This window comes from Barbatula barbatula, assembly GCF_947034865.1.
Source record: "Barbatula barbatula genome assembly, chromosome: 1".
Lineage (NCBI taxonomy): Eukaryota > Metazoa > Chordata > Actinopteri > Cypriniformes > Nemacheilidae > Barbatula > Barbatula barbatula.
Window position 1 is genome coordinate 35,319,290 of NC_136766.1, and position 15,930 is coordinate 35,335,219.

The following is a 15,930-nucleotide window of genomic DNA, read 5'->3' on the forward strand; positions in this document are numbered from 1 at the left end:
GGCTAGAAATATCACCCAGACATCATCTTGACTGTGTTCGAGAGATTGACTCTACTTACTGGAAGTCATTTGATGTAAAACTGAATGAGGATGTGAATTGTCCAGCGTATTTATGGGTAATGTTATCCATTCTAATCAGCTTGAAGTTTTCCTTCTACTTTGTAGATTGAATCCAACTTTACAACAGAAATACGTTTTCACACTCCATATTCTTAAATAGACGTCTCTTTTTCCAAGGGTTATTATCACGCAATTGCCTTGATTACACGTTATGACATGTGTCATGAATCACAGGGGGAGTCTGGTTACCCCTAAATGTAAAACAAGTGCTTCTGTTATAATTCCTAGTGAACATAATTTGCACCCGCCGATTTTAAAACATGATGCTGCTTTCAAAGATACAACATTTTGTCTCTTTCCCGAAGAGGAGAAGCCCAGAATGCATAACATCCTTCACTTGATAAGCGCTATTTGTATGACAGATGCATTTCATGCAGAAATGTAGAAAGGATTTATCAAAAAAGCTCACCTTTTAAACCCTCTGCAGTATGGTATATTTGGTATAAACCGTTTTTTTTATGTGTTATGCTTTTCCATCTGGGTGAATGTACTTCTTTTATTTCGGATTGGCTGGTTTAGCTCTGAAGGACTCCAACAAGCGATCCATAAACAATGACTGGAAAATCGAGTTGCCAGGGGAGTTTGAGATTGCTGGCACTACGGTCCGCTATGTGAGGAGAGGACTGTGGGAAAAGATGTCTGCCAAGGGACCCACCAAGACTCCACTCCACCTAATGGTAAAACCGTTAGGTCCTAACCTACAACCTTGGGGCACACCGTGTTTTTCATCACATTCTAATTAATGAGGTGTGCTTTTCAACTCAACATTAATGCCATTTGCAACCCATTTTACTTTATGACATGATTAGGATTGAAACAAGATGTTTAATAAGAGGACTTTTGGGCGGGATTTGTTTAATTGATCATTTATGGGAAATTGATACCAGATTGCAGCCAAGAAGAAGTTATTAGCTTTTGCCAAATAAATTGGTCAGTTGTGATTCCATGTTTATCCTTATAGTGCTTTTCTTCCTCGCCACAAAGAGTTTCTTCCAAGTTGGTTAATACAAGATGCCAGTTTATATGTGGAAAACATACTAGCCTCCTAATCCAACATAAATATATGAAATGAACGGAAAACATGCTTGAAATGTTTTGAATCTGCTGCCTTCACCTTCACCAACATCTGGAACGGTTTTCCTCCCCGTGTGCCTGCTCAGACATCATCTGTGCTCATGACGTCATCCAACGTTACGGCTTTGGTAACGCATTACAGCTCGTTATCAAATTAAATGCAACCTTCTTAGCACATTGTTTCAGTTAATATCTTCCTGAACCCTCGAAGATGAAGAGATTGGGTGCATAATCTCCAGTTCACCTCCCCCCGCGGTCAAAGAGTTTCAAGAAAAAAGGTTTGTTTAGTCTAGAATGCCAGAAGGAGTCCTGAGAGATCCCTAATAGTACAATTGAGCAGTGAAGCCAGCTTTAGAAGATGCCAGCCGCTGAGAACCGCTTCGGCACACAAATGCTCGACTTCAAACGGTTTAAAGGTGTTTACGTCCCCACCTAGAACATTCGAGCTAAATTGGTAATGCGCCTCGGGTCATCGCAGGGTTTTGTCTGACCTTGACTGAATAAATAGATGCAAAGCAGTCTTGCAAAATAATGTTTGCAGAATAATTCGGTTACAAAAAGGAAAAGTCAGCATCAATAACTCCCAGACTATTTCTATTATTATTTTTTGTCGTTTTAATATTTATAATGTAATTATATTTATGTGTTTAAGATATTTAATGCCCTTTTTATCATTTATTTATTAGGTTTATTTCTATTTCAGCTTTAGTTCAATTTTGATTATCTACATTTTTATTAATTCATTCATTTATTTAGTTAATAATTTTAGTGCCTCAACTTATTATAAATAATAGTTTTAGTTTTTGCTTTAGTTATTTAGATTACTATTTGACTAATATATTATCTTTTTTTTTATTATACATTTAGAGTGAATCTTTGAAAAGTATGGCATGTATGGGCCACATATGACCACAAAATAACATCAAAATTCCATCTTTTTGTCTATTTCTGTCTTTTAGCTTGTGATATCCCCTGTATAAACTGTATCCAGTGTATCGCCAAAATGACTTCACGAGTTGACATATGGAGTAAAAACAGATATGGTGACACGGCTCCACCTTGGGGAACCCCTGATGTCACAACCTTCCATTCACTGCTTTTACCGTTTGCAACCAGTCATCTGTGGTTGAGCGTTCTTCAATGCTGAAAAAGCCTTGCATGGTCAAATCGATCAAATGCTTTTGACATATCTGCCAATAAACACGGGCAAGAGTTGGTTGTTGAGAATCTGTCTCTCTTAGCCATGTTTGTATGTTCTTAACCAAAGCATTTGTCGTGCTGTGTTTAGGCAAATAAGCATACAGATTGTTGCATTCATTCAGAACTGATGGCGTACGTTTCTTCAACCCATTCTAGCAGTGCAGGAAGTTAAGGAGATTGGTCTCCAGTCAGATCTTTCATGTGGTCGGCCAACCTTTGGGACTGGACATATATTAGCTTCTTTCCATGCAGTTGGTAAAATTCCCACTTGATGTGAGGTATTGATCAGATGTGCATTAACCGGTGCCAAATCCTCTGCGGGGTTCCTGGGAAGCCTTCTTTCTACCTAATCTTACAAGGGCTTGTCCAAAGAAAGAATGGCTCCCCAAAAAACTAACCTCCACAGACTGAGCAGTAAATGAGGTGAAGATGGTTCTCACAGATGAAGGTTGTGAGAGAGCAGAAGGGATCGCTAGTGATCTCTCTTTATTTTCTCCTGGCGTTTTGGTTGCCACTTGGAATCGGACCTCACGCTTGTTCACAGTTTAGTGTCTAACGTGTGTTTTTAACCAAAAACAGTGTCGGGAAATTGTACTTCTGCCATCTGCTGCTTGTTTTCTTAGTGGAGCAGTAGATTTCTCCAGGAATAAATGCTCTTGATCTGACTGTTACCCATCTGCCGGCAGGTTCTTCTGTTTCACGATCAGACGTACGGGATTCACTACGAGTACACTGTTGCTCTGAATCAGTCGCAGCAGGAGAAGAGCGGCGAGACTGTGAAAGCAGCCCATCACATGTACCTGTGGACTCACAGCAGCTGGGAGGACTGTACCGTCCACTGCGGCGGAGGTCAGTGTCTGCACACATTACCCACAATCCCCTGCAGATCATCCCTTACATCCAAACATGCAGACACAGCATCGTCTCCGTTCGATGTCTACATTGGAACACTCCAAAAGTTGTCAAAAAAACGCCACGCAACCGCTGAGTTTCATTTTAGGAGCACTGAGGTCATGATGGAAGTGTTGATAGAAAGCATGCGGGACGCTGGTCTGCTGTCCAGCTGTGTTTCTGTGATGGTCAGCACATCTGTGTGGTTCTACCCCCCCTAAAAGAATCACTGGTATGATGATTCAACGAGAAATAAAATGGTATCAAGGTACTTGAGAATAGAGAACAGATGCATTCTGCTTTTATGTGTTATGGAAGTGTTATTGAAGTTAAAAGAAAACGACAAATCTTACTTTTATTTACAAAAATGGATCTGTATTTTTATTCTTTCCTGAGATGAACACAAAACAAATGAGGAACATGTCTGCTGTTTTACTTCGAGGTTATGATGGTTTAGTAAACCTGTTAAAACGTTTAATTTTATTACAATATTGGCTAGACAGGACTAAACTGAAATAAGTTTAAGTTGAGGCACTAAAGCTGTAACCTAAAATAAATGAACATTAAAATAAAAACAAATTCATTTTATACAACAACAACAAATAAAGTGATAAACGCACACAACAAAATAAAATCTAAAATAAAAGCGCATAGAAAATAATAACAATAACAAACATGACTATTAACGTGAGGATTGATATGTTTGAATGAACAGCCCTGTAATGATGCTCTGTATTATCTGTCATCAGTTCTTCAGTGTGCTTGAATTGTTATTCACCCGAGACCGAGCCACATGACAACCGCATGCATAGAAGGCTTCCCGACTGTGACAATTCTCTCGAGACAAAACAACAGCACGCATTCAAAATAAAATCACCTAAAATAGCAGGCTTTTATCAACTGATTAACTCCTTCATTTCAGCGGGTTAAGTGCTTTCTAATAGCTGTGAATTGTGGGGTAATTGCGTCTGAAGATGTGTGAACGGCCGGTGCAGCAGCATCAGCATCTCTACAGTAAACGTGCCTGCGGGTTACAAGCACTTTAGATGTGTTATTGCATCTAAGTAAGAAAGTTTATCGTTTTTATTACTTGTGGTGTGATGAATAGAAAAGAACGGATACACTTTTCATCACCAGCTGCATATTCATATTTATAGATCTCACTTTTACCATCTTACTGAAGAAAAAAGTGTGCTTGAGACTTTGCGTTTTGGTATATTGTAATATTGTATTGCTTTAGGTTTCCAGTCGTGATATGTTTAAAATAATATACTTCAGTAAATTATATTCTACACCGGACGCAGCGTGATGCGACACACGGCTTGTTCTAATGGGATTGTTGTGCCGCGCTGCATCAGTTCTATTGTCTTTTGCGTTCCAGCATAATATTTCATTTGATCAATTATGATTATTATTATCATGTAAAGCCTGTTTTGCAACAATAATAATGATAAAAAGGGCTATATAAATAATGTTGATTTGTCCTTTTAAAGAGGGATTCTAGTAGGAAATTGATCCAAATCTTTTTGTTTGGTTTAGATTTGAGGGGTTTTATGAGGTTTAACAGAGGAATAATCTGACAGAGGAAGGGAAACATGATCATTCTGTTATCAAAAACTCCTTCTATCCAAAATCCACAGTGGTATTATATGTGGTAGTGATCCACCGAAATGAAAATTCTGGACTGAAACGGATACCGAAAATTCAGGGTTCAGTTGGCCGAAAATGACCTTTAATAATAGTTTTTATATTATTGTTTTAGTAACAGACTTCAACTTAAATGAATTAAAACTCAAATTAAACACACAAAAAATACTAAATATATTATCGTTCCTTGGTCATTGCAACACAATTAAATATAAAGTTTGATCTAAACATTGCATTTGCAGAATTATTCTGGAATGATTATATGCATAACAACAGTCAAGTTATAGTCAAACTCAGCAGCTCTTGTTATCTGTAACTAACACAATAAAACCCCATAAAAAAATCATCTCATTTTGGAACCAGCCCTTCAAATATGATTTGTTAATGAAAATCGTTGATAAACAATCTTTCTTAAGCGATAAGTATAACTCGGTTTAACCATCGGTTTGTGTCATCTGTCATTTTATGGTACAGTATCTCCAATCGCTTAGCAACAAGTGAATAGAGATGCATCCACATATATGCCGATAATTGTAATCGATCGATAAAAGCTATTTTTACACGATCGTTGTTGGCACAACGTTGCAGTCGGTTCTCCTGTGATGTATTTTTTCAAATCCCTTCGCCTGGAACATACCCAATGGCAATTATTTATTTTAATATCCTTTTCTTTCATTTTTTTACAATGTGTCCTTTAAAACTTCTGTGTACATTTAAGTGAAAACATCGTGTCCTTGTCGACAGTGCACGGCTTTGGTCTGCCTCATTTCAACACAGGAGTGATCAGGAGATGTGCATTGTATTGAGGGCACTCTACTCTTACCGGGGTAAAAGTCTTTGTTGCCATGGAAACTGCTGTTAAAGGCCGGCTTAACCACTGTCTACTGAACGTCAGGACGGCTGTTACTTAACTAGACACAGCTCAGTGAGTTTTAAGCCTCAAGTATTGGAACGATTTTGAATGCTGGACCATAATAATAACATGTGGAAAGAAATGTACAGCAAAGGTTTTAGAAACGAGCACGAGGAAGCATCACATCTTATAGTGTTGGGTGTTCCTCACAGGTCAGAAAACACAATCTCCGGTTGCCTGTCCTTCACCGGATCCCTCTCTCTCTCTCTGTCTGCTCAAGGTTTGGTTTGGTCAATTTAAAACCGCACTTAATGAATGACTATAATGAATAAACACTAACAGTGTTAATGGTTTGTTTGTAAATGTACCGCAATGTCCGTAGACCAGTGGTTCTCAAACTGGGGGGGCCCAGGATGGATTCGGGGGGGCACAGATTGTGTGGCATGTGAACTTTTGAAGTTTATCATACATTTTATGCAGTCAAACACCAGAACAATAAGGCCATCAACCAAAGGTAATGATGTTCCAGCATTGTAAATAAAAAGGGGGCCATTCAACAAAAACGTTTGAGAACACCTGCCGTAGACCACCATAACAAGAGTTATACTTACATGTATTTTTTATTGTAAGCATCTTATAAGCTTAGGACTAACACATGTTTTCTAATATCCGGATCTACTATTACATCATTTATTCAAAGAAAATATGACTGTTTATGGCAGTCATTCAGTTCTACAGACGCGGAGAAAGTTATTTTCTGAAGAAGAAAGTCATACGAGTTTGAAATGACAAAAGGGTGAGTAAAAACACCTTGTGTTTTATGGCAAAGAAAGCAAGTTCACATTCACTTTTAAGCAACACAACAGTCCTATTTCTACATGTGTTTCTGAAAATGTAAAAAAATATTGTTTATGTGATAACCTGTATTATTCATGCATCTGGTCACGTTAGATGACTGACGTTTAGTTTTGTCCTTTTAAAAACATCACACCCAGAGAATTCAAAATCCTGGATTGATTCTTGATAAATCACGTGTGTCAATCTCTCAAAGGAGAACCTCGGCTCGTCCCAGTGATTTTATAAATGTCTTGATTTCCCTGTACATCCCCACCTCTGCTTTACACCTGCACAGTGTTCAGAATTAGCATCGCTCATCTCATTATCTGGTCTCTGCGCTCGGTGAATCTTGTCCAATTGAATTAGTCTGCGTGTACAGCTCACGCTCACAGTCTTGTGTTTCTTTCCTGATGCTGGTTATCGTTTCAGGAGAGAGAAGGACTGTGGTGTCATGCATGAGAATCCTCAACAAGACCATGAGCCAAGTGAACGCCAGCTACTGTCAGATAGAGAACAGACCAGCGCCACAGATACGAAAGTGTAACACGCACCTCTGCCAGTACAGGTATGAATGTGTTCTGTCCTCTTTCACTACACTCTAAATAATCTAACGTGCTAAATGTTCTCCAATCAAGTCACTTGAACGTAGAGTTTCCAGTTAAAAGAGTCAAATGATTATTTCCATCTAGTGTTGTGAATGAATCCTTGCAGAAGGACACAGAAATATTATGAACAGAAATGTGTGACTCTGCAGAAGTGTAAAGGGCAGATGCTCATGAATACAGGATGACAATTATCCTCTCTCTCTTTCTCTCTCTCTCTCTGTCTCTCTCTGTCTCTATCTCTCTCTCTCTCTCTCTCTGTCTCTCTCTCTCTCTCTCTTTCTGTTTCTCTCTCCACTTCTCTCTGTCTCTCTCTCTCTGTCTCTCTCTCTCTCTCTCTCTCTCTGTCTCTCTCTGTCTCTATCTCTCTCTCTCTCTCTCTCTGTCTCTCTCTCTCTCTCTCTCTCTCTGTCTCTCTCTCTCTCTCTCTCTCTCTCTCTCTCTCTCTCTCTCTCTCTCTCTCTCTGTGACTCTCTCTCTCTCTGTCTCTCTCTCTCTCTCTGTCTCTCTCTGTCTCTATCTCTCTCTCTCTCTCTCTCTGTCTCTCTCTCTCTCTCTCTCTCTCTCTCTTTCTGTTTCTCTCTCCACTTCTCTCTGTCTCTCTCTCTCTGTCTCTCTCTCTCTCTGTCTCTCTCTGTCTCTCTCTCTCTCTGTCTCTCTCTCTCTCTCTCTCTCTCTCTCTCTCTCTTTCTCTCTCTCTCTCTCTCTCTCTCTGTCTCTCTCTCTCTCTCTCTCTCTCTCTCTCTCTCTCTCTCTCTCTCTCTCTCTCTCCCAAGAAGCAGTATTACACGCATGAATAACATAATGCATAACCTCTTTCTGTTCAGTGTGAAGATGAAAAACATTGAGTCAGTATCCCGCAGCATGAAAATAAATCAAAGAGATGTAACATGCAGCTGCTCCGCCGACTTGTTCTTTTACATTGTTAAGCATTCTGCATTAACGGCACTTTACAGAGTTTTTCTCCATTTCCAAACAATTATCTGATGGTCCGATGGATTACGCAAGGTGTTCTGACACGTGAAGGCATGGTTCACATCACACAACACGTTCATGAAAGGCAGTTTTTATAGGATGGCCGCTACCCAACACCTCCAATCTTATCTCATTGTTTGGACGTCCGAGGCCGATTTGCGTGACCTATAAAGAGGGTCGACTACATTTGTACGTTTTCTGTAGAAAATGACGTACGGTGCTGTTTCCTGTTTAAAACTGCTCAGGCTGTTTGCTTACCGGTCCAGGTCACCTGTAAGACTCTTAATATTCTCTTTATCTTACCTTTTCACATAGGTTTATATTTTTAACCTTTAAAAGCTTTATTAGACAGGGCAGAGAAAGATTTAAGTTTTGTTAAATGTTTTATATATTTGTATTTTGTTCTTTATTTATTTTATTACCAATCGTATGCCACTTAGTAATACATATGATGAACAGACGTTTTAAAGTTTGTAAAAGATGATCAGCGATGCAATATTTAGTGATTTGATAATTGTGTTAATGTTAATTATTTGATTATTATTTACGTTTAAAATCAAAATAGCCTAGAATAAAAAAGTGCACCATTTTCATTTTCTCCTGTTGCAAAACAGTCTCTTCCGTTACTGTGCGTTGACTTTAAATCCACTTTTGCTTTGTTTTTAAATGCTGTTTACGATTCTCAGTGTCAGTCATTCAGCTTTCATATATGAACACTGAAGAACATTCACTGTGTTATTGTCTTTCGATATGTGAAATGTCTCCTGCAGTCATGTAAACAGCTCGAGCGACGAGTGCATAACGCATAAACACTGTCTGTCTTCACATCCAAAACTCACAAACTAATTCCAAACAGCCTGTAAAAGCAACGTGAAGCAACAAACCTTTCTTCTGAAGCTTCGCGGAATGGGTTTCCACGTTTATTTAGAACAGAAATGCAGGAGTTTGCTTAGGATCAGTCACATCGCAACCGCATACAAGGGCATAAAAAATCATTTATTTACCTCACAATATCTGCAGTTTATTGATTTACAGTATATACATTACAAAAACAAAACGTACACATGCAACATTTATGGAAAGAGCCACTTCTCTGAATGCAGAGAGTTTCCGTTTGAATCTTTTAGTCTTTCTAGTGCTCGATCAGACTCACGTCAGCTTCACGTGACCTCCTCATAAAGTGTTCCAGATAGCATCACATAAGACCTTTCATAACAACCGTCCTGCTGGAAATGCTGCGTTTACAGAACTGAAAAAAGGTTCCCTTCCAACAAATCTGTCTTGTTTGAATGGCTGTATCCTCAGGCTTTCAATGCTTTTCTTCAATGTATTTCTCAAAATATCTTCTTAACGTTCTCTTTTGTCATCCTGTCAGGTGGGTAACCGGTGAGTGGGGACAGTGTTCAGTATCTTGTGGTGAAGGTCTCCAGCGGAGGGACGTCGGCTGCGTGTACCAGCTTCAGAACGGCACGCACATTCCCACCAGAGACCTGTACTGCGTCAGCTCCAAACCCTCCGTCGTACAACACTGTGAGGGCCGAGACTGTCTCACCGTGTGGGAGGCGTCCGAGTGGTCCAAGGTTTGTGTCCAAGGCATTCACAGTGCTTATAGTTATCAAAATATGAAAAGCGTCCTTGTGTATTATTCAATATGTTTTTAATCTATATTGATTTCATAATTGACAGTTAATTCGCTAGTTGCACAAGATGGCGCCGGTGAGTTTTCTGGACTCCAGGGTCGGCACACAAAAATGGTATAACACTGTAGAAGAAGGAGGATTTTTGGCCGACAAATATGGGTGTTTTTTAGATAAAAAGAAGAACGTGATCATCTCGATAGCGTTATACGACCGGAAATGTGTTTGCCAACCCTAGCGTGGCAAAAGCTCACCGGCTCCATCTTGTGCAACTTGCCCATTTTCTTTGCATAAGGTTATAGGTATTGTCGTCATATTTCAATGTTCATGACACCACGGCATAACCATTAAATACTTCTATGAAAAGGAGTTTTGCATTTGACATGAGCGTATCAAACCGGTGACCAGATTCTACAGTGTCTGACCGAGGATTATTACCGTAATTGAGAACTGAAACTTTGAATGAAAAACGCTTTCGTTAACTGAAATAAAACAAAAACTAAAGTTTCAAAAAGAAACGAAAACTAAACTGTGACTATAATGTGCAAAATGAACGAAAAAGAAATACATTTTAGGGGAAAAATCTAATTTAAAAAACTAAATCAAATCTATTTAAGCACCACTTAAAAGATCTAAAACTAAACGGAAATACAAATGAACATCACAAAACGAATTAAAAATAAAAACTATAATAACCATCATCACACTGTACACAGTTTTTTACGTACACTAGTTTTTGCCTTAAATAGAATTGCCTTAGATGGTTTAATCGGATGTACACGAAGCTAATTTCCCATGTGTGTTTGTTGCTCAGTCTAATAATATAACAACTAAAATAATGGACACTACAGTGAGGGTAAGGGAGTTAGTGATTCTCTGCGGAGGTCTACCAGGACTTACCTTTGGGTCACATAACAATTGCTTATGTTGTTGCCGTTGAAACCATCTATATAGACTATATAGTTAACTTCCGGTCTGCGTTTGTTTATCGGTCTGGCTAGAAGTTAATACTGTAAATATTTTTATTTAACTGCATTTATGTTAACAGTAGTTTATGTTATTATTATATTGTACAATAATTTTATTAAAAACACGTTTGTTGAATTTTGTTGTATGTTCATTTTATTAAATACACAATTTCTTGAATGGGTCCTTTATTTCGGTACACTGACATCTAGCGGTTGATCTTGGTATCACAGTCTAAATTCAAAATATAGGAGCGACAAGTTTAGCCGAGTAACTCTTCTTCTCGGTTTCTTTTGCTTGTTATCAGAAATCGTCTACAGGCGCTTTATTGTTTGTGAACGTGAGCCGGACGTTAAGGGTTGAAACCGTCTATTTTAAACTGATCTTGTAAAATGATGTTGAAAATAATTCTTTTGCTGTGATGTGCAGTAAAAACATCACAGTTCTTTCCTCATAATCAGAATGATGACATTTCTCAACAGTTCCTGTGATTCAGTCCTTTGAAATATCCAAATGATTATTGTACACGTAAACAGACTCAGTGATATCGCTTAACTGACAGGAAAGTTTCAGCGGTTTATGATTGGCATTGAGAAAGTAAGCTTTAATATCAGAATGCAAATAGGTCTATATATAGATGGTGTTTAGATTACACGTCAACATTTGCATATTAATTCTATGTGTATATATAAAGATGACGCTGTGATGAGATCCGTCCACAGATTAGCAGACGGACCGCTGACTGATGATGGTTTTGATGGATGACTATAATTTGACTACAGGACTGGTTATTAATCATAACATATCATTATGTCGCTCTCTCCCGGTAAACCACACCACCAACCCAAGACTCAGTTTACACAATGCTGATTGGATGAAAGTTTAGAAGAGCTGAGAGGATCTGGCCTGCGGAGGGCACTGTGGCTGTTTCTGGATGTCTGGGTGGTGTTCTTTTCACTGTTTTAAGCACTTCATTAAAGTGGATTCAGTCAGCCGAGAGAAGCTTTAATGGAGCTCCGCAGGAGGCCTGTTTTAATGACCACAACTCTTTCTCTCCTCACTGCATCTCTTGTTTACGTCTCTGTTTTTCTCCGTCCTTTGCTTTTCCGCCCAATAGTTCACTCATGTTGTAATCTCTCCTTCTCTCTCTCACAGTGCTCATCTGAATGCGGTCGAGGCAGCAGGACGAGGACGGTGACCTGCAGAAATCCTCAGGGTCTCTGTGATCCAGCGTCTCGCCCTCCAGAGGAGGAGACTTGTGAGGATCAAAGCAAATGTTACGTGTGGAAGACCGGCGAATGGTCGAAGGTAGCGTTAAAACATATTTATCCCACAGACAGCAAAACCTAAAATGTTGCAGGACGCGATCCGTTATTTTAAAAGCAGGGGACCTTTTCAAATTGAGAGGGACCTCAAAACTCTGTCAGGCCCCCTTTAGATCAAAACCATGTGTCATGGGGTCTCATTTTCTTCTATTTAAGAAACAAAAATGTATATTTTCTGTTCAATTACTGCTCTGATAGGTGCTTTATTCATCGCTTATTCCCCCTCGTGTCATTCTAAACCTCCATTGGAACACAAAAGAAGATATTTTGAGAAATGCAAAGGAGGTCAATGGGGTTCAGTGTTGTTTGGTCATCAACGTTCTTCAAAATATCTTCTGTTGTGTTCTGCAGAAGAAAGAAACTCGTACAGGTATAAAATGACATTAGGATGAGTAAATGATTGATTTATCAGGTACGGGTGAACTGTCACTTTAAGAGCCGTTGTGACGATGCGCAGGTGTAGCTGCCACAGCAAATGTCAAATCAAATGAATGAAATCATTATTTAGACTGAAACTCTGTGAGATCTCGATCTCTAATACATCTACTGACACTGAGCTGCAATTTCACCTCATTAGAAAAGAGCGTTTTGGGGAATTGGACTTGGGTGGCCCTCCACAATAAGAGTGATTTCTGCCTCCAGCTCAGCTACACAAAACATGTTTCATAAGAACACAATCATCATTCAGTCAATGTGACTCTCACTAGGTTTAATGGTATATCTCAATAAATCATAGAAATGCTTTCCAACGTATTGACAGAGAACGTTAAATAAATGTGTAGCACCATAAACAAATTCAGTCCATCTCACATGACTCTTCTCTAGAGTCGCTAGCTGACTCCCATGGCTCGCATGAAATAATATGTCATAGATAAGTGGAGAAAAAGTTTTTTCTCAGCCCTTCAAAACACAAAAGGTTTATTCAGCATCTCCTTTATTTACCTTCAGTCAGAGAGTCCGCTGGGCTCCCTGTTGGGACCCTGCTGCGTTCTGCATTTTTCAGATAACCTTGAAGGCTTCTCCCGGGGGGAAAAACTCTGGCCACATTACAGCACTGGCTTCGCAGAGCACACACATCTACGTGAACTTACAGCACTGAGGTTCCCAGTATCACTACATTTGATTTAGTTTTGTATGAAGTTTGTAATGAAATCTTTGACTTCCTACAAGCAGCCGATTATTCTTTTATGAATGAAAGCAACACTGAAAAATCACAACACGAGGTGCCTTTCAGATATATATATATAGTAACTGCCAGGCTGGTTCTCCAAGTTATCCATTTAAAAACTTTGCTTGTCGAGTTGTCAAATTTAGCACATTACATATCTGAAAAATGTTAAGTAAGGGACCACGTTCAAAGTATACGAACACGTGTTTGATTGTAAGTGAGGGTGAAATGTCGTTTCATTGTTTTAACACATGTGTCCTGGCTCCGGATTCACAGTACAGGGTTCTGCATCATTGACTTGTGAAGTCAGCCGTAGAAAGCAGATCTGACGCTCATTACTGAGTCTGGGTGTGATGTTTCTGTGTCTGTTTTCTCTTTTCTTTAATGGAATCCACAGAGTCGCAGTGGACGGACAGGATCTAAACACACATGAATATTACTCATTTAATCTGGATGAACTGCGTTATAGAAACAGACCATTTAAAACAAAAACAAAGGCTTTGGCTGCTCTTCTCTTTAATTCTGGACGTGATTGTTCTCTTTTTATTGACCACGTTGTGTGTATTGGCACAGAGTGGCGATTCAATATTCTGTTTATTAATTGTGTGAAATCAGTTTGACATGATTTAAAGCCAAACAATGTTTCTTCGCTGTTGTTGAGTATTTGTACCTTTAAATTTACCAGCGAATTTTAAACCCCCATGAACGCCTCTGCGTCTGTCTGACACAGACATCTATTGCAAAAGATGTGATAAATAGACGCTGCTTTCCGGAGGCAATTTATTCAGAGACGAGCGACGGCGAGACATGCATCGCAGTATAATAAGAGTGACCGAGAGAATTCATAGAGGAAGATGTGATATACATACATCATCATCCTCAGCTCACTTTCATCAGTGAGGACCAACTGAATGTTTCACGATAAACCAATCCAAAGTCAATGTTGTCAAATCAACAAAGCCAAAATATAAATTGATTCACTTGACAGATGCCTCTTGTCATACAAATGAGGGAGCGTTTAACTTTTACATTTGACATCTAAACATCACTTACGATAAGCACACAAAGCTATGTTTCCAAGTAGTAATACTATTGAAGATCGGACACATCTAGTGCCGTGTTGTTAGTGGAATAACCCTCGAGTGCTGGGCGATCACGGCCGATGATCAGATTCCTGCTCATTTACAAAACATTTCCTCCTTTGGTCTTGTTCTGGAAATCTGATTCGATCAGTGTTGCGATTAGACATATTGAGTTAAAAATCATTTTAAAGGGACAGTTCATCCTAAAATGAACAATCTGTCATCATTTACTCTCCAGGGGACACAGAGAAAGATATTTGGAAGAATGTTCACTTCAGGCACATCATCCACTACCATAGTAGGAAAAAGATTGTATTTCTTTTTCCGTTGAACACATAGTGAGATATGTGACAAAGAGTTCTCGGGCACCTACCATTTAACTGTAGTCAATGATGTTTGTAAAAGTTTGTAAAAACCGAGCTTTGGAAGTTTCTAAATATATATATATATATATAAGAAGCAATGTCATTCTAAAGTCCTCGTAGAGAGAGATGTCAATAAATGTTCTTGTTTCAGAACAGTGTGAAGTGGGAGTTTCGCTTGCAGATTCAGTGCTCATTAGAATAACATGAACGTCTGAACATGTTTTGATCTTTTTATGTCATTCCGGTGTGTTTGCACAAACAACATGTACTGTATGCTGCAACAAACACAAAATCTGTTTTAATGCTTCGAACCGTTTGCAGTTCTTCAAGACCCATGAATTTACACTTGTGATCAGTTTCTGGTTTGGATTGATGAAACATTGTAACACTTTACAATCACATAAAAAATCATAATGATTGACATATGGATGTGGAAGTGAAAGTGTTGTCAATTTCAGTGTTCGTCATCATGTGGGCGGGGCTTGCAATCCCGAGTGGTTCAATGCATGCACAAAGTGACCGGTCGCCATGGCAGCGACTGTCCAGGAGTTCTGAAGCCCCCCGCATACAGACAGTGTCATCAGGGGGCGTGTAACGTAAAAGTCAACGTCAACACCATCACGTCCCCTCGACTCGGTAAGACTTTTGTATTTTATTTACGATGTGAAAGACTTCACGACGCTCTTATTGTGATATTTCAGAAGCATGTTTGTTTATTTCAGCATTAATATTAACAGGTTAAAGCGTTCACTGTTCATTACCATATAAAGCTCACTGGGTTTGAAACAGAGCCAAAATTATTATTACAAAAAAGTAATAATAATCAAGCCTAAACATAACCACCAGCGTATGTACGAATTCATAGCAGTTGCCGTTATATTGTGTTTATGCAAAGTCTTTTTACGGAAGTTGTGCCATGTTTGCAAAAGCTTCTGCGCGGTTATTTCCGCAGTCTAATGTGCTTGAATGGGGAAGGCAGATATTTCTAAAATCGCTGGCAAAAATCACAATTGAAATAATAAACCGTGACTTGAACTTTATCACAATTTTGGTTTGCTAAGAGCAACGCCCCCGAGAGTCATCAGTTTTTATTGATTGATGATTGGCTCATTACCGGAAGGCGGGACTTCCTTCGCTACAGCGGCCATTTTGAGCGTTGCATTCCTCGCCAGATCTTGTTACTATTAG

General features: G+C 39.1%; 1 protein-coding gene across 1 annotated transcript in view; it reads left to right on the top strand.

The window, feature by feature from the left end:
- The window catches only part of adamts17 (ADAM metallopeptidase with thrombospondin type 1 motif, 17), a 63,124-nt gene that overhangs the window by 45,264 nt on the left and 1,930 nt on the right, over positions 1-15,930 (top strand). The window contains exons 18-23 of the mRNA XM_079466878.1: positions 640-797; positions 3,081-3,243; positions 7,052-7,187; positions 9,575-9,779; positions 11,958-12,110; positions 15,201-15,378. Of these exons, the coding sequence (XP_079323004.1) occupies positions 640-797; positions 3,081-3,243; positions 7,052-7,187; positions 9,575-9,779; positions 11,958-12,110; positions 15,201-15,378 (993 nt within the window). The remainder of the gene's footprint in view (positions 1-639; positions 798-3,080; positions 3,244-7,051; positions 7,188-9,574; positions 9,780-11,957; positions 12,111-15,200; positions 15,379-15,930) is intronic.